The 19,211-nt window shown below is 37.3% G+C and overlaps 1 protein-coding gene across 3 annotated transcripts in view; it reads left to right on the top strand.

Moving 5' to 3' along the window:
• FGF14 (fibroblast growth factor 14) overlaps nt 1-18,805 on the top strand; it is a 376,323-nt gene extending 357,518 nt beyond the window's left edge. For all 3 annotated transcript variants that reach the window (XM_062514940.1, XM_062514938.1, XM_062514939.1), the window contains 2 exons: nt 15,924-16,122; nt 18,669-18,805. In XM_062514940.1, the coding sequence (XP_062370924.1) occupies nt 15,924-16,122; nt 18,669-18,805 (336 nt within the window). The remainder of the gene's footprint in view (nt 1-15,923; nt 16,123-18,668) is intronic.
• The last annotated feature ends 406 nt before the right edge of the window (nt 18,806-19,211 follow it).

Genomic DNA, 19,211 nt, shown 5'->3' with positions numbered 1-19,211 from the left:
CCTGAGGACCACCTTATATGTTTACCTGATCCCAGGTACATTTTTAATGATTAAAAATGCCAGTCCACAGTGATAAAATTCAAAAGAAGCTCTGCAAGCAAACCCTAGCACTTCAATTGGAGGAGAGGTTTCTGTAAGCAATATTTTTGTACCTGTTCATTTCCCTACAGTGTCTCAGCCCAAATGAAATCTACTTTTGATTCCTATTACTTGAGACCCTGAACATCTGTACTGCTTTTTCTCTGTCCTATGGCACAACTTTGTCCCTTGCACTTCTCCTGATCTATTTTTTTTAAATTCTGAACTCAATTAGTGGATTTCCTGTTTCTTAAACACTTACACTGATGAATCACCAATAGAAAATCTATTCACCCCCACATTAAATAGATTTGAGGATTGATCTGCAACCACAGCTCTGAATTGCATTTGATCTGCATATGTGTTTGGATCTGGACTGGTTTTTTAAAAGTTTGCTAGTGAGATATCTAACTCTTTGTTGAATGTTGTTCATGAGGTATAGGCAGGACAACAGGGATAACAGCGACAACCTTTGGTGAAAATGCTTCTACCCATTCTTGGGGCTTCCTGAGGAGGCCTAGCACTGGCAAGGAGAGCACTTCAGCTGGATTGAAAAATGGGACTGATTTTGTGAGTTTAGGGGAAAATCTTTCTGGGTAGATTTCCACAGTTCTATATTTGGGGCACCAAAACCCCTGGCTTGATATTCAGGAGCACCAGAGCAACTGAGACAGAAGCAGAGGTTGCCCAGCACTGCCTAGCTGACCATCTGGCCTCCAGGTGTTGCTGTTAGAAGATAATATCAAAATCCAAGATTGCCTTCAAGAATGATGGCTTTAATCTCAATTTTACAGGTTTTTCTAGATGTACTACCGAGGCTTTTTCCCTGCTTATTTATTTTAAATGGAAGAGGAGTATATTTAGGTCAGATATTCAGAAGAAATTACTTGCCCTCAGGATGGTGAGGCACAGAAATAGGTTGCCCAGAGAAGTCATGGATGCCCCATCCCTGGACACGTTCAAGACCTGGTTGGATGGGGCTCTGAGCAACTTGACTGAATGGAAGGTGTCCCTGTCCATGGCAAAGGGGGTTGGAACTAGATGATCTTTAACCCAAATCATTCTATGATTACTGTTTGCTAGCAATGGTGGGTGGAAATACTAGTGAAGAACTTTGAAGACAAAGCTTGACAAAAATTAAAAAGATAAAAAAGTTTTCTGTTTGTCTTTTTGTGAAATACCAGTTTTGTTATTGATGTAAATCACATGCAGTGTAAACAACATGTTCTTGTTACTGCGGGGGACTGAGTGCCTCAGCAGAAACTGTGAGTGCTATTCACTGTGACTCCCTCTTTTCTAATTGTTGATCTCATGCAAGTACATAGAAGAATTATAGTTTATTCACTGAAATTAGTGACTTGTGTAGGCAGGTATATCTCCGATTTTATGTTTACTGGCAGCATTGTTTCAGTTGCTGCTTGTTTTTCCCACGGAAGGGTTCAACTCCCAGGCTTAAGGGTTTCCAGAAGCAGCAGAGGAGGCACACCTGTAAGCATGACTGCAGAGGCAGCTCCCTGCAGCAGCACTCATTTCTTAATCACTGACAGAAATTCGTGTCTGTGCACATCCTGAAGAAGAGGGTTTCTACTTTTTCTTAGCAGTCTCATTTGGAATGTCACTGTCACTGTTAGAGCATGTTACTGGCAGCCTGATTCATACCCTGAGATTTCCCAAATATCTTGGTGCTTCCTGCTGAAACCTCTGAATGCTTGGGGAAATACTAAATGTGCAAAGTGGTGTATCAGTACAGAGGAACAGGTCTGAATGCCAAGGAGGTGTTACATTGTCAGGCACCCAGACAAACTGTACCATGAACCAATCTCTAAGTTTGGATTTAAAAAGAAATTTTCATTTTTTACTTAATATTAAGACTATTGTTATAGAGTATATATATATATATATATATATATATATATATATATATATATATATATATACAACATGTGCTATTGTTTGGAAAAAACCCTAAACAATTGCAGCTTCCATTTTGTTTGAAGCACTGGTAGGTCTGCCAAGTGATTGTTATCGAGTTAACATATAAGCATTGCCTTTCTTTTTTTGAAGCTGAGACATTTAGTGAATAAAGAAATAACCCTGGATTAGCCAAGTGTTATATCTGTACCAAGCTGTTGTAAATTATACAGTAGAAAACTACCCACATTTCAAAAACATCTAGATGTTTTGGGTTGCTTGGGGTTTTTTCTTGTTTATTTGCTCTTAGATCAAAATTACAACTAAAAAGAGCTGACAGGCAAACTAGAGAGGCAGAAGAAGAGGAGCTGCCACCTGCTCTAAGTTTTAGATGCTCAACCTCTACATGACCTTACATGAACAGTCGACTGATTTCTCCTATGACAACAAGACTCTGCATTCTCAGTTTTGTTATATGAAATACAGCAGCCCCAACCCTTTATGAGCAGATTTGGTTTCCTTCTTGTTATTTTCCTATCTTTTATATCCTATCCATTACAGAAATCAGGTATTTGAACAGAACAATGGTGGGTAAGTCTCTAAACTTCAGTGGGGTTTTTCCAGTAGCTGTCTGAAATGTTTGTAAAAGAACTAAAGTGGCATGAATAAATTTCTGCGGGAATACCAGTGATGATAGGTTAAAACTCACAGCTTAAAAAAAAATAATTAATTTAAATAAATAAATAAATAAATAAATAAGGCCAGCATAATGCAGACAATTGTTTATAGTTTGGGAAATCTTTCATTTATTGAAGTCAAACTCCCTTTCCATGCCCTCGCTTTCATTTGCTCCTCCCCAGGTCATTGTCCTGCATTTTAAATTGTGTCTGTATTCCATTCTGACCTTGGCCCTTGCAGATCATGGACACTGACAGCATTTGTTCATTTGTGAGTTATCCCAATCCTGCAGGCTCGCCCCTTGCCCCGGGTGTGTGCCAGTGCTGCAGAGGGCACAGCTGGAGAAGTGGCAGCACGGGGCATTCCTTTGGGGCCACTGTGAGTTAGCACCAGTGAAATCAGCCCTGGCAGGCACTGAGTCACACCAACTGCTCCAGTCCCAGCCAAAAGGTCACATTTGCTTGCTCTTCGTCGAGCCCATGTATCTAAAAAATCATGTTTTGTCAGGAATTACGAGCAGCCAGGCAAAAATAATCTGTTGATTATACAAAGGAACGGTACTGAGAGTTTTCAGAGGAAAGAAACACATGCATATCCAATTCTTTAATGCAAGCATGAGAACTAAATTCAGTTGTGATGAGTAAAGTATTGAAAAATAGGCTCTTATACACAGCCTACATGGGACTACATTGGTCCAGATAGATAAAAGTAGTCCCATGTGAGTCCCACTCACACGGGACTACTTGTATCTACCTGGACCAATGTAAAAGGTAGAATCTAAGAGAAATGTGAACAAATGGAGCAGGAGTTTAAGTCTAAACACAGGTCCTTCATCTGCATTTTTGTTTATTTTAAGAATTTAATGAGGTAATCCAATGGGAGTAACAGCAGAAAACACATGTAATTTTGATAGATCTTATGAACACGTGTCATGAAATGCCTTTAGGACGGGGAGAAATTGGAAATCCAGATAAAGCTGAGGCTAAGCAAATTGCGTGTTTATAGCTCTAAACATGAAAGTATAAGTAGGCAGTCAAACCTATGGTCAAAGTAAACAGCTACATTCCTCAGGATATATAGGTATAGAAACAGGTGTGCAATCACTATGACACTCTCAGGACAAGGAGGTCCTCTGGCCTGTAGAAATATGTTTATATGCTGATGGTTTGATTTCTGGGGGAGAAATATCCAAAAGGTTCTTGAAACACTTGAAGGGAATGGACAAGAAAAATGGAATGTAGATCAACAAACATTAAACAACAAAAAAATCCCACAATCTTGTAAGCAAGGAGGCTGTTGAAATCAAGGTGACTACAGAGGCATCAATCACCAGGCATCAGCTGGGGCTCACTGGCTGAAGTTCAGTCTCATTCCAGCTCTTGAAGTTCAGAATTTTGTGCAGCATGGCTTGATGCATACCATTCTTGTGACAGGAACATATGAAAACTGTGCTCAGCTTTGGTGAACCAGTGAAAAAGTGTGCTTCCAAGAAACTTGGAAATCAAAATACCTGATATTTCTACCTTCATGCTTTTTGCTTTAGAAATCAGAGGGCTTTTTCTAAGTTCTTAAAATGGTATTTTCTTTGCATTTAGCAGCTTGTCTCTGCTTCTTACAGATGATGTAGCAGGGACCATGTTAATATGTGCACCCATTGTTACTTTTAGCAGTTGAGGGCAGGTTACAGGCCACCTGTAACTGTTTAGAATTGGCTGGAGTGTTGACCCTCATCCTCCAACTGTTTTTCAACACAGTTCAACAGTAATATATGCTTTCTAGCTCAGTTTATCCTTGCAATTAGCCACTCAAGTCTATAGATAATGTGTTTCTGTTGTTAAATTGACAAAGAGGAAGATCCTCCATGTTTTCAGGAATGTAGCTGACATAAATTAAATTCCAAGCAGCCATAAAAGCAACCATAATCTCAAGTAAAACCTCACTGCTTTCCTGGAAATACCTTCACAACAGCTGAGCCTCTTCAAAGAAGCTGTTCTGTATTGCAGTCTGCCTTCCTCAGGAGTAGATTAAAAGGGTTAAAAGTTGGATATTTTAATCTCATTATTCACCAGGACAGTTCAATTGAAGCTGCTCTAGCATAAATGTGTTGTGTTCATGCAACACTAAGTGGTGACTTTCCCAGGATGTCTATAGGAATATCCTATAAAATATATCCTGTAATAGATAAGGAGTTACATAGTGGCTCGATACAACTGATTTTTTAAGAAATTATCAGATTTCTAGCACTTTGAATAAGTAGTGGCATTGATTATAACACAGTTGCCTGTAGCTCTGGACAAAAACCTTGCTTTGTTTCTTGCTATGAAAACTACTGGATATAATTACTTTCATTTTTTTTTTCTGCAATGCATATTGTAACACTGAGGCGAATAAAAAGCCATAACCCTTTGCTACCACTCTGATTTTTGTACCTTCGTGGGTTTTTCCAGGCATCTATATTCATCTTGTATATAATCAACCCTTAAAAGTTTGCTGCTGAAAGAAGAATTTTATCTGAACATGAGAATGTAGCTATAACCACCCATCCATAACAAAACCAATCATCAGTGCTGAGTGTGTTAGGAGTTGCATGTAATCATCTCCTTTCTAATGAGATACATTAAATTTCCGGGGTTTTAGCATATAAACATATACCCAAAAGTATCTGGCTTGTTTCTTTTCACAATTTCCAACTGGTTAATGGTGTGATGACATTCTACAAAAATACTTTTAAGTGGCTGACATTTTATTTCCCATTAATTGTTTAGTTAAAACAGGAGACATAATGGATTTGTTTTTGTATTGATTCATGATACAGTTTTTGAGTGTTTGGGTGTGAGTCTCTGTACTTCAAGTTTCTTCTGATAATGGATACTTGAAGTATCAATTATGTAGATGTGTAAAAATCAAATAATAATAGGAACATATTTTTAGATCTCTAGATGAACTGAAATATTTTAAGTGAAAATTGTTATTTTCATTATATGTATATGTATATGTATATGTATATGTATATGTATATGTGTATGTGTATGTGTATGTGTATGTGTATGTGTATGTGTATGTGTATATATGAATATTTCCTATATTAGAAAGAGTTTTAGTATTTTTTTTTACATTTATTAATTTCAGGACAGGCAAGTTTGCTCTTGTGCTGTATTTTCTGGACTGATATTTCATGGCAGGCAGCAGTTTGTTGGGTGTCCCATTCTATGTGCACTGACTTCTATTTTTAAGTGGCACAGTGCTGTAGGCATCTATATCTATGAAGGAATGAAAATGCATAAAACAGGAAATGGTACAGAATATTTAAGAGCTTGTCAGCCTGTCAGGTTTTGGCTGTGTTTCTGGTTTAATGTCCATCATTTTCTGTCCTCTCATTAGAAAAGGAGAGAATGAAAAAGAGCAGAGAATTGATATACAGCCCTTTGTTTTCATATGTGAAAACTGCTTTGGAAGGAAAAGGGGGAAGCCTGTTGAATATTTAGTTAACAAAGATGGGCAAAAAAGATGCACAGTGAAAGAAGGAAGAAATTGGTGGCTTCTCCTAAAACACCTATTTGCTGTATAACAAGATTTAAACATCTGAAAATTTTTTCTGTTCCTTTTGCTTCCCAGCCTCCAGTGATCAACTGCAGCTTATATTGAGTTGTGAAACTAAAAGAAGACTTAGCTAATACATTTTCTCAGAGATGTAATGACATTCATTACAATAGTTTTGCCTAACACAAGTCTCTGCAGACCAAGGGTCCTCTGAATTTACCTTTCATATTCCTCTTACGAGCAACAAGTGAACAACAGCAAAAAGGATGACAAAAAGACATTAGCAAGAATTTCATATAGTAATCATGTAATTATAATTTCATATAACCTCCTCTCCTCACTTTTATTTAGTCCAGCTCCTGTCTTTTATAATAGTTGGTTTTTAGACAGTATAATTCATACACTGACAAGTCATAAAGAAAGGCTGCAATAAAAAAAATCAGGGTCACAACTGTAAAGAAGAAAGAAATAGAAAAGAGTACACTAAAGTAGGCCACTTCATATAGCTTGAGTGTTCTTGCAACTTTGTCTAGCTTTTCAGCTTCTAAATTACACCCATTTTGAACTTTCATAAATTCACACATCTTTTGAAAGGAACACGAAGAACTGAAAGACCCGAAATTATACCTTGAAAAATACCTCTAAATTTGCACCTATTTATGTTTACTTTTGCATTTGTACATAGTTATGGACGTGTCATACTATCATACTGAGAGAGGTCAACAAAAATACTGTGTATATGAAAACATACCATCCCATCTGATGTTGCACACTAGTGGCAAAAACTGTAATAGTTTTTCTTTATCCAATATTTCAGTGCATTAGAGAGAAGCAGAAATTTCCTTGTGGTAAACAACTAGAAAAAGTCATCTTCCTTGGTTCATTTTTGGATAGTTTTTTATTTCAATAACTTTTTGCATTTTTCTTTATACTTTGTTTTATTTGAGGAATTTGCATTGCAGAAGATTTGGAAAGGTTTGGCCTATGATTGAGTGTCTCTGTATTCCTCCTACATTATTCTTCCAGGGACAGAATGGTGGATTGATGGGCAACCAGAGGAGAATTTCTTCCCCAGCCACCATGGTTTGTTTCAACAGCTATGTAGTTAAATCCTTTCTTTCAGTCTCTTAATTTAGTGCTGTCCCATCTTTCCCTTGGCACTGACCTTTTCTAAATGAGAGCCTGGTGCTGTCAACAAACTGATGAATTATGGCTGTTCTGAGTGGAAGTGACCATCAAATATAGTCTGGTTTACTCATCTTCTTCTCCAACACCCCCCATGGCAGTACTGGAAGAAAATATTCCCTACAATGCATGCAATTTCTCTTAGTCATGCCTTGGGGCATCTGCCTTTCTTATTGATACTGGGTTTCTTTGATCACAGATGCTGTACAGGAGATAAAAGATGTTTTTCTGTGTTGATACAGCAAGGAGTTATCATTGGAGTTTAAGCTGAAGCCTTAAAGCAATTTTTACTGTGTATTTGACTCTTAAGGGAAGGTAGATGCTGAGGATTAGGTGGGGAGATTATGCTCTGGGAGAATGAATATTTCATTTCAGTGATACCAGGATTCTGGCTGTGTTTCCTTTAAAGCCAAAGATGTACACAAGACAAAAATTACACATTTTTGTGAAAGTTCAGAGTTGAAATGAAGCAGAAAATAAGTTCTTTCTCCTTCATGTGTCTGTGGTCTAACTTGGCCATATGCTATAACACGTGATGGCTCTTGGTGGGTTGCAGACCATGCCCAGAACCCATAGTTACAAATTTGGCTTCTCAATGATATTTTTAAAATAAATTTTACTTTCTTTATTTAGGGGATGTAGCACTTTTATAGTGCTTCTACTCTTGAGCATTTAGTGAATTACACTAGTTTTAGAATGAGTGTCATAAAGACAGTTTTGAAAACTAGTAACCTTTTCCAGGCTGCTGCCCCAAACTTTCTCTTGTGTTTAAACAACCTTTATTCACTTATTCCCATTGTGAGGGTTATGTTTCTATCTTCATGATGGGCTGCATTTCACAAACATTAGATCATTTTTTGAGTCAAATTGTCCAGCTTCAAATAACATATATTGGAAATGCTCATATGAAGGAAATTTGTTCTATCTCCACTGTGTCCCACTGAGTTGATGACTATGAATTGTAGATAGTGGTCAAAAGAAGATTAATACAAGAGCACTGCTTGTAACATAATAGTAGCTTCTATGTAAGAAGGAGAGAGAAATATATTACTTCCCCTGGCTAGTATATATAAGTAGTAATTTGGGATCATTCTTGCAGATATTATTTAAAATATTCTTTCATCTGACATCGTTTCATCTTTCAAATGGTAAGTTTATGAAAGAGCATGTGCTCTGTACTTTGCCTTCCATAAAACCATATTTTTGCCTTTACTAAATTACAGATTAATATGGCCACAGCTCCTAGTGGTAGGCAAGGCAACCTATCTGTTGTGAAGTAAGGAAATTTCATAAACCAAGATGCTATATTCTGGTTTTGCCTTATCACTCTCTCCAGTTACCTGAAAGGAGGTCGTAGGCAGGTGGGGGTCAGCCTCTTCTCCCAGGCAAACGGACACAGGGCAAGTGGAAATGGCCTTAAACTGCACCAGGGAAGGTTAATTCTGGACATCAGAAAGAATTTCTTCAATTAAAGGGTGGTTAACCATCGTAATGGACTGCCCAGGGACGTGGTAGAGTCAACATCCCTGGAACTGTTAAAGAAGTGACTGGATACGGCACTTAGTGTTGTGGTTTAGTTGACATGATGGTGTCCAGTAAAGGTTGAACTTGATGATCCTGGATGCCTTTTTTCAACTTTAATGATTCTATGATTCCAATTTGGACATAAAGTTAAGCCCAACTTGGACTCTGATCAGTGTTAAGAGGATTGGAGTAGATAGTCTCTAGAGGTCCCTTGCAACCCTAACTCTTGTGATTCTGTGATCCTCTTAAACACATGTATCTGTTCAAGCTATTTTTGTTATCTTATCTTTATGAATATTATGTGAATTTTATTCATGACCTTATTTTAGGTGCTTGTGAATGTACTTGAATGAAAGAATTGCTACATGGTCAATATTACCACTCATATCTCAGCTAATTAGAATCCTAGTTAAGTGCTAATATTTGCAATAACATTAATTTACATTGACTTTTGCCTAAATTTAGTCAAAAGTATTTTTTTTCTTTACAAGCCACATTTTCAAGTCTTTAAAGAGTTTGAAAGTGAGATACAGAAATCGTAGCTAAAAGTTCCCTTTTACACACTGACATTTTAATGTAGTCTCAGTGATTCTTTAAGCAGCAAGAATCATCCCTGCTTTTTACCTGCATGACAGCAAGTCATCTTTTTATAAATTTCTTCTTTTTTTATGACCACTTTTAGCAATCTTCAAAGACAGAAATAACATTATCTTAGAAGAGACAATAATGGCATTCTCTGACTATTATAATTTATTGAGGAAATTTTCTGTCAGAAAATGGTGGAAAATGTTTGAAGGGGGCTGTGTTTGCTGCTTTCATAGGACATCTACAGGATTGTCAGGTTCAGCTATTAATGCCTTTACTTTTTAAGTTAGTAATTTGACTGCAAAGCTTGCAGTGGCAGCTAAAGTCTTGTGTTCCTTGGTATCTTGCTTGGCCAGTTTGCACATCAAAAGTTCTGATAACTCTGCTTATTCTTGTTCTGATGTTTAAAAATTATGTTTTTATTAGGGTGTTTTTAAGCCCAGCTACACTAAATTCCTTCTCAATCTGCAGGAAATAGAATATAAATTTCTCCTTAATTCATAACGTATGTAAACATGTGTTGCTGTGTTTTCTGCCATTCAAAGAGGAGCTCATGCACAAGATGGTTTCAAACTGCAGACTTTTAGCCATCTTAAGTGTTGAGAAAATTGGGTGTAATGGACAGGAAATATTAAGTAATTTTTTTGTTTTTCTACACTAGCATTTGTCAAATAGGTTTACTGTAAGAAGGTAGTCTAACTCACTTAATTCAATGTGCAGCTAGTCACTGGAATATCAATTTAAGTGTATTCTGTCTCACGTGCAGGAGAAGCTTCCAGATCTTACATGTTTTGCTGCACAAGTATGTCTGTGACAAGGCCTTTTGCTGTTCCCCCCACTGCAGCTGTTTACTGGGATCTCATCATTTCACACTTTGATCACTGCAGCATCCTCCCCTCCTGCACTGAGGAATACAGTGCTACCCCCAGAGTCTCCGTTCAGAGCTCTGCCACAAAGTTCATTTCCTACCTTCATTATTTTAACTTATTTCTCTTCTCTTTTGAGAGCATTTTCCTCATTAAGAAGACTGCTTCTTTTCAGCCTTAAGACCGGTCTTCATGAGTCATTTCCAACCTTTCTATCCGCTATTAAAATGTCATTTCATTCTTTTTTTCCTCTGTTACTAGCCTCTAATTCTCAAAACACTTTTGTGCTGACTCTGTGCTGCTTTCCTCTCTCTGCAGAAACTTCCCATAAGCCTCCACAAAGCTTTTGCCCTTTCTCTGGTCTGTCCTTAAGAATCCTTTGTCATCATTTCTACAAAAAAAAAAAAAAAAAATTGATAACCACCTACTACCATGCTGATACCACTGATTGGATGTGTTGGATTTTTTGGATTGTGAGGTGTTTGCATCAGGCAGATTCCACTTGGCCTGTACTTCAAAATCTCTGAGGTCCTCTTCCAAAACCTGTACTTTTAGATGCAAATAATGAATAGTATCAGAGTTTTTTACAGTGCTTGATTAGACTGGCTGTCCCTTGCCCGGCAGTCTCTCTGAGTTTGTATTGCAATTGTGTTTTCTGCATGGCACCAAGGAGAAACTGCAGCTAGTCCAGCCTACAGCTGTGCTTTTGCTGCCTGGTTGCTGAACAAGCCCCGTTGTGCCCATCTCTAGGGGAGTCCACTGACTCCTTCTTTGCTGCTGGCTACAATTCAAGAGGATATCTTCTAGCTTTATCACTTCTGTGAGCTGTAACTAATGCCCTTCCTTCACATATATTTCAGAATAAAACACAAAACTAAAGAGGTGTAAAGGTTCAGGACTAGAAGGTAGGAAACTTTTGTGGGAGCCCTTATTGTTGGTACAGCTGACCATTGCAGATGCAGGTTCTTATGCTGTCCCTCATGGTGTGCATGGAAAGTTACTTTTGGTTCAGTCCTGACAGTTGATTGTTGATTTACAGAACAGGAATATAATTTAAAACTGCAGGTGTCCTTTTAATTTTTAAACAATATCTTGAAGCTATGTGGCTTCCAAGCCATGTGTTGTCATGCTAGTTCTGCTTTGTAACTGTGTGGTTCACAGCATATTTCTTCTTCCTGAGAACCAGACTAGGAAAACACTGTGCTTTGAGGGATTTTTTTTTAAGTGAAAGGTCTTGACTAAAAATGGGTATGTGCAACTTCTCTAAAGCTGACTAACTTGAACAGAGTAAATTGTGAAATCACGGCAGTGGGAAGTTACACTGATAATCAATTCAAATATTTTCATTTACTCAATGGCTTGTGGGACAATAAATTTTGCTGTACTTTGATTTTGAAAAATAGCCACTTGCTACAGTGTCATATTATTGAATGGCATTGAGGCTTAGCTTCATCTTGTCAGACCTCAGCTTTTATTGACAGGAAGACGTTACCTGGTAGGGAATTAATCTCAGTTGTCATCTCAATTACTTTCCAACAACCCTTATATCTTTGTGTTGACACCACAAGTAACCTGAGCTTTGTTGTTGAGAAACTCCCAGACTTGAGAAATGGGTAATGGTTCTTTTTTCTTTATTTCTTTTGTGTATTATTCTTATATGAAAGTAGATTCTGATAGCACCACATGATTCCATGTGGTAAAACCCCATCATTTTGAATACTATAATGCTAAGATTTGGCAATGCTGGTGGAGGTACCAAAACTAAGAAATCTGCAATGACAGAACTTCTCATTCCAGAAGTTTGAACTCACAGTCTTTAATTAGAAATTAACGATACTGCAACTAGAATTAAAATATATCCAAATAGGACTCACATCAAGTAAAAATTTGATGAGAATCTAGAAAAATATCCAAGTGAAAACTCTTCTCAGCAAAGTGCAGTTTAATACATCCTTCACTTCTCTGGGACCTGGGAAGCTGTATCAGATTGCAGTTCACAGCCAAAATCCATTCCTGGGGTTTTGGAAATTGGCAGCTGGTATACACTTTATTTTACAAATGTTACTTTGACAGGATAAAACTACTTTTTATATAAAACTACAGGTTAAATCCAGGCTCTGACCTTGAAAGAGAAATCCTGAGCACAAGTTCTTGTTGCAAGTCATGTCTAGTTTTGCAATTTATTCACTCACTTCCAATACAAAATGTCCTGGGATCAAAACCCAAAAAGTCATTCTTGCAGGGAAGATCTAAATTACTCATGTCAGCTAGATGCAGATTTGGATTCCTTCAGGATGGATACAGATAGGGAGGTAGCCTAGGGGAGTGTCCTCACCATCCTCACCACTCAGTTTCCCTTATAAAATACCCTGTACTGCCTTTACCCCCAAAATTAGGTTTAAAGTCGTCCATGTTTTGATTCGTTTTTTAAAGTCAGTGCTGTTAGCACATTAGTAATTTTCTAGGAGTTCTCACCAGGTTAAGACTAAGATATATAGATCTAGATTTGACCTGGGTACATGCAAAAACAACATCTTAGGTGTTATGGCTACTTTACTGTAGAAAATATAATCTAAGCGATTTTCTGCCAGCTGAGATGGTGTCTGAGGCAAGACATTAGACACCACTCAACTTAGAAGTATTCAATTTCACCTCAGCCCTACAGAAGGGGGCCATTTCAAAAGTCTCCAGAATTAACTCTTTCCTTAGAGGAACTGGTGTCTGCAGTTCAATACAGTAATTGTCAGGTGCCTAATTTTCATTAATGAATACTCCCCATGCTGCTGGAACTAGTAGTCTGATTTAAAGTAACATATATTTAAGGGACTTTTTGACTGAGAGTTTAACCCAGGCAGAATAGCCTCCTTGTATACTGGATGAATGCAAACCCTGTCTAAAACTGTTGTTACTCAGACCTTTGGAGTAGGATAGCTGCAGTAGTTTTAGGCAGAATACAGTATTTGTGTATGACTCTTCCTTGTATGCCAGGAAAAAAATATTATTAGACAATTTTTTTGGTTTTCATAACTACATAGTAGTAATGATACCAGTTTGTCCAGTCTATTAGTCTGCAACTAGGAGTAGCCAAGTAGTTGCATTGACATAATCTATATATGTTTTTCTTACTTGGTAATTTAAATGCCTACCATTTCATGTACTGTGCACTGTCAGAAACACTACTGCAATGCCAAAGAAATGAGAGAGGAAAGAGACTGGTTTGATTCAGGGAAAGGATATGAATTGAAGGAACCTTGTTTAAGTATCATAATGGATATTGTTAGGGAAAACATACAAATAGTGTTTAGAGGCAGCCAAGCAGCTCTAGTATGGAGGAACATAAAATGACAAACAGCTTTTGTTTATAGCACAAAAAATGTGAGTATTGGCTAAGAAGTAGTGTTTATGGTAATTGAGCCTTACAAGGAAGTAAAACTTCATGGGGAACACAGGGGGTAGCATTTTCAGTGAAGTAGGCAGTAAGGAGAGCTGTGTAGGCATTTCCTGATTAGCATCTGCTGTTTCAACAGCCAAGCAACATGACTCGAATGTAAATGCTTGTGCTAGGCTTTAACAGGCATTCCCTCCAGCATGCCTCCCTGCCTTCTGGCTTTATTTTGAGTCTCCTTGAGCCCTACTGTGACTTGAAATCAGTGGAGGAGAAAGGAGAGCAACACAAACAACAGATGTCTTAAAGTTTTGAAGAGAGAGAGGAAAAGCCCCATGGCAAAAGAGAAGGTGCAGTTAAGGTGTTTTCCTGTCATTAGTATTCAGTGCCTCTAGTACAGACCCTTTTTGCATTTTTGCATATATGTGTGTGTATATATATATATATATGTATGTATATATACACATCTCTATGTATATGCAGTTGGTCTGCAGTTGTACACATGGGGGGGTAAAGAAGTGGTTGTGCAAAAAGATGCCCACTGCATGACTCAGAATTTTTTTTTGCATCCTGTAAGAGTGTGGCTTATGGACATTAAGTGTACTGGCTGACACAAAGCAGTCTATTTTAGGGCAGGCTCAGGAATTATTTCCCAGCTGTTCCCTGCTTTAAGTCTCTTGATGCATAAAATACATTTTTTTTTTTTTTAAATCTGAAGTTCAAAGATTGGGAATGCTAATAGTGTGCCTGGTGTTCATCAAGACAGCTCTACTTACAGGTGGTAACTTAAGCCATGGCAAAACCAATACCATGTACCCCACCACATGAGAACTAGGTTGTGCACCAAGTGACATTCAGTGCACATTCAGAGAAGTCCTTAATCTGTGCTTTTTGATTGGGGGAACTGTGTCTTTAAGGACTTTGATTTCCAGAAAGTAAATCTGTGGCAGAAGCAGCTGTGAAATTCTTACAATATATAGGCAGCTGGGCATGGCATAGAGACCCTGAAAATACATTGCCTGCTGGGTGTTAACTCAGTACTGCATGGGGCCAGGAACAAAAAGAAATTGAAAAAAATACTGTGAATGGAGAATTGAAAAGATGTGAAGTTTCCAGATTTTCTTTGCTTTTTGGGAAAGATAACTAAAAGAAATATAAAGAGTATTCAGGGCTGAGAACTTTGAGCTCTGAAATCTTAGCAAGCTACTTCCCCCTTTCCCACATCTACCTCCTCATTTTATGTCTTATTTCTTCCACAGGCTTCAGCAGATGGGTCCATAGATGAAAAATCACATTCACATAGAATTCTTTTTCTCTTCTGATATTTTAAATGTGTATTTATTTGCTTATTAACTTGCTGGGTTTTTTCAAAGAATTTTGGTAATCTCTATCTCAATGGATATTCACACTGTTTATTTTGTTAGTTACTTGTTTTAGATTAGATAGATGGATGGATGGATGGATGGATGGATAGATAGATAGATAGATAGATAGATAGATAGATAGATAGATAGATAGATAGATAGATAGAATTTGGTACTGTACTACAGAAATTTATGCTTAGATTAACCTACATAAAGTTTAGGACTACTGCTGTTGCTGAATGTGACTTCTGAAGAAAAATTCCAGTTTCGGAATGAATGCTGAAGTTGCCAATAGGTATTACTATTCTTTGTCCAGAAATTTGTACATTAGAACAGTATTTCCCTGTGGTGGAATATTTCTGGACTACGGGGAATGCTATATATTATATTATGTTGGTAGCAGCACTTTATGCATCAAATATTAGTTGTTGCAAACAAGAGGGAGCCTGATGCATACAGTTAGAACAACTGTTATCTCATTAATACTATTTTAGCATAGACTTTCTTAATCTTTATATGGATATCCTATCAGAAAAATAAGCATAGTAACAATAATTATGCCTGTATTTTAAATAGTGCTTTTGTACTTGTGTGGCTTTCTTTCTACTTTAAAAATATACTATCTCTGTTGCACAGATGGGTAAACTGAGGCACACATGGGTCTTCCAGACAAAGACAGAACTCCTGGACTTAAAGCAGAACCTTATCTTAAATCATATATAAAACTTATCACGAGATATTTGTAAGTTAACAAAACAAATCCCACACTTTAGAGATACAATTTAACATTTGTTTTTCTTCCCACAGGAACTTTTTACACCAGAGTGCAAATTCAAGGAGTCTGTTTTTGAAAATTATTATGTAATCTACTCATCCATGCTCTACAGACAACAGGAGTCCGGGAGGGCCTGGTTCTTGGGGCTGAACAAAGAAGGGCAGGTCATGAAAGGAAACAGAGTGAAGAAAACAAAACCAGCAGCTCATTTTCTACCCAAGCCATTGGAAGGTGAGGCTCAGTCCATCTCTGGCAGACATTCCTATAGATCTCACAAGAAGAGAGAATGGTCTCCAAAATGCCCTTACTGAATGTGCGTGCCCCACAATGCCAATGCCATTCTCAAAGTTTCATGGAGAAGTTTTGTGCTTCCATGTAGTGATGCTACAAAGGGAATATGTAAAAACATTTTTCCAGGGACTGAGAGGTCATTCTACAAGAAAAGAAATCTTTTGTGGAAGACAATTGTGCTGCTTTCATAATATTCCATTGTTAGGGACAAAAGCTGTTTTAAGTCTTGCAGTGAAAAAAATAGTTCTTTCATTAGGCAGAATGAAATAATTATTATTGTAGGATGATTGAGAGTTATAAAGGGAATGGACAAAATGTCAGCATTTCAAAGTAAAAGCTTTCTTATACAAGACACATAGGTGTCTCTATAAAATAAATCATGATGTATTACTTTGCCAAGTGGTGTAATGTACACAACTCGTGTAAGTTGGCTTTTAAACCAAGGTAGGAGCAAATACCAATCACAGTAACCTTGCACACCAAAATGTTGTCACATTCTCTGAAAAATCCATTTATATCTTGGAACTTTTGTGTTATCCTATGTATTCTGCAGGCCTTTATAAACCTATGCTGCCTTTTGCTTCTTGTCCTGATGGCACTATTCATTGTTCTAATTGCTGCACGTAGCCTCCATCATTCAGAAAATTACCTCATTTCTTACCATCTGAAAACACATACCTGAGTAATGCTCTGGTGAGCAGTCCAATTTCTTTAGATATTTAACTTAAAATTTTTGATTGAAGGATCAATTTGTCAAGTACTTTAGTTTCATCATAAGGAAAGAATCAGAATAATCTTATGTTTATTTGAAGTCAGGTTGATGTCTTTGTGCTTTCCCTGTCTTGTGAAAGTTTACAGTTGTATCATAAGCTCTCAACAATACTAAAAATTTATCTCTTGATCCCTCAATATTAAATTAAAACTTATAGGGAGGGAATGCTAGTGCATTTATAAAGCAATGCTAATTTGTATGTACTAGGAAAGAAGTTACTTTTTAAAAATAATGTTTGGATGATCAGACTCTATCAAAACAGCTTAAAACAATGCTTAGAAATAATTTGAATTACATTGCCTTTGAGAATCATGGAATATGACAACTCTGCTAAATAATTCTTTACTTTATATTTCCATTTCATGTTGTTCAACATAATAATTTTGTAGGTCACAGTGTTATTTCACCAATCTCTTCTAATTAATCAGCAAAATGCCCTAAACACATTTACAGTCCAGTCTGAAGATATAGATCATAACCAGCCTTACGTACTCTTAGGGAAGACATTTAATTTCAGTTTTTCAGAAGCTATAAAAGGATTTAGATTATGTCACTGGAAATGTTAGAACAAGTATTTGATTAGTTAATGATGCTATGGGGCCCTTTACATTTATTATGAAACTTCACACCATTGAAGATCAAGTACTTTGATGCTCCAGCCTCCTACTCTAATTAGCCAAGGGATGAAGGAATTGTGCTCTCTGTGGTAGCACACACCCCGTCCAAAAATCAGTGTGATGATTAACTCCTTTGACTGCTGTGACACCTCTTCTAACATTGCTCTGATATAAATAAATGCAACTGAAGTTAGGTATAAGTGGAAATATTACCTGATAGAGTGACATGGAAAATGAAATGAAATTATCCAGGAGCATTAATCATTAAGGCAGCTTAATGCTGGAACTGTATAATTGAATACATGTATTTCCCTCAGAGGATTTGAAGTGGTTAGATAGGGACTGAAGCCCAGGGAAAAACTTCTAATTCCTCTAAGAATTCAGTTAATAGTTTAATTTGCACTTTTCTGCACTTCTACATTCAGTGGGGATCAGTGGCTATTGCATATATTTTTGGAAATGAGGAAGGAAAACCCCCAAACCTCTTTTTGGTACTTTCCATGTCTCCTGGACATTTCTTCAGGACATACCTGAAGAAGAGACCATGGCCAATTTCCTCAGATTTGGGAGACTGATGCACATATAACTTTGTAGAACTGGACCCTAGCGTAGTCTTGCAACATATGACAAAGTCTAAAGTTAATGTTTAAATCTAAACAAGGTATGACTTAAGTCTAAACAACTGTATGATCCCATTTTTAATTGCAATCTGTCATATCACATATTACTTCTAAAAGCTCGCATCTTTATTTAATGTTTATTTAAGGGCTGTATATACATACACTTGTGTATAAACATGCATATTTTTGTGTGCCTTATGCAAAGAAAGAACACTAGTTTTTCATTTCCAAAAAGGCTATAGTATCCATTAAACAAGCAAGAATGCAGTTTCCTACTGCATTTTTAAGGAAGATGCAGAAGAAGTGTGAGAATTTTTGGGGGGTCCAGCAATTCTTGCTGTGGTGCAAAACCATTGTCTGTCAAAATAGTTTCCCTGGTAAGCAAGAGGAACACTGAAAACTAATCCTACTTGAGATGAGCTCTCATATGCGATACATTGTTAAAAATGCTTCTCCTTTTCTCTTCCTTCCCCTCAGTTGCCATGTATCGGGAACCATCTTTGCATGATATTGGAGAAACGGTGCCAAAGGCTGGGGTAACTCCAAGTAAAAGCACAAGTGCATCTGCAATAATGAATGGCGGCAAACCAGTGAACAAGAGCAAGACGACATAGCCAGATCCTCACAGGTGTTGTGACTTTACTGAGTCCCAAGTACAGTTGAGTGATTTATCCTTGCCAGACTTCCCCTCGGCCGTGTCTGTGGATCAGCTTGTGGCAAGTCACCAGCTTGCCCGTTGCTGTTTCTGAACTGAGTTGTTGCAAGTGGATAAATCTCAACATGTAGCTCCACCACAACGAGAAGACACCTGGATGAACCAGCTAAACTCAGACCATGGAATGCCCTACCAGATATTGGAATGCCTTTTTAATATCTTTTCTGTGACTGTGACACTTCATGTGAATGACATACTTCACAAGTACACTTGATACCTTGCCTGCTGACAATTGCCCATAATCCCTTTTTGAGTCCAGTTTCAGCAAAATCCATGTGTTTAAGTTCTATTTTGTAGCACACAAA

The sequence above is a fragment of the Cinclus cinclus genome, chromosome 2, assembly GCF_963662255.1.
Source record: "Cinclus cinclus chromosome 2, bCinCin1.1, whole genome shotgun sequence".
Lineage (NCBI taxonomy): Eukaryota > Metazoa > Chordata > Aves > Passeriformes > Cinclidae > Cinclus > Cinclus cinclus.
Note: the sequence above shows the minus strand (reverse complement) of the source record. Positions and strands in the feature narration are given on the sequence as shown.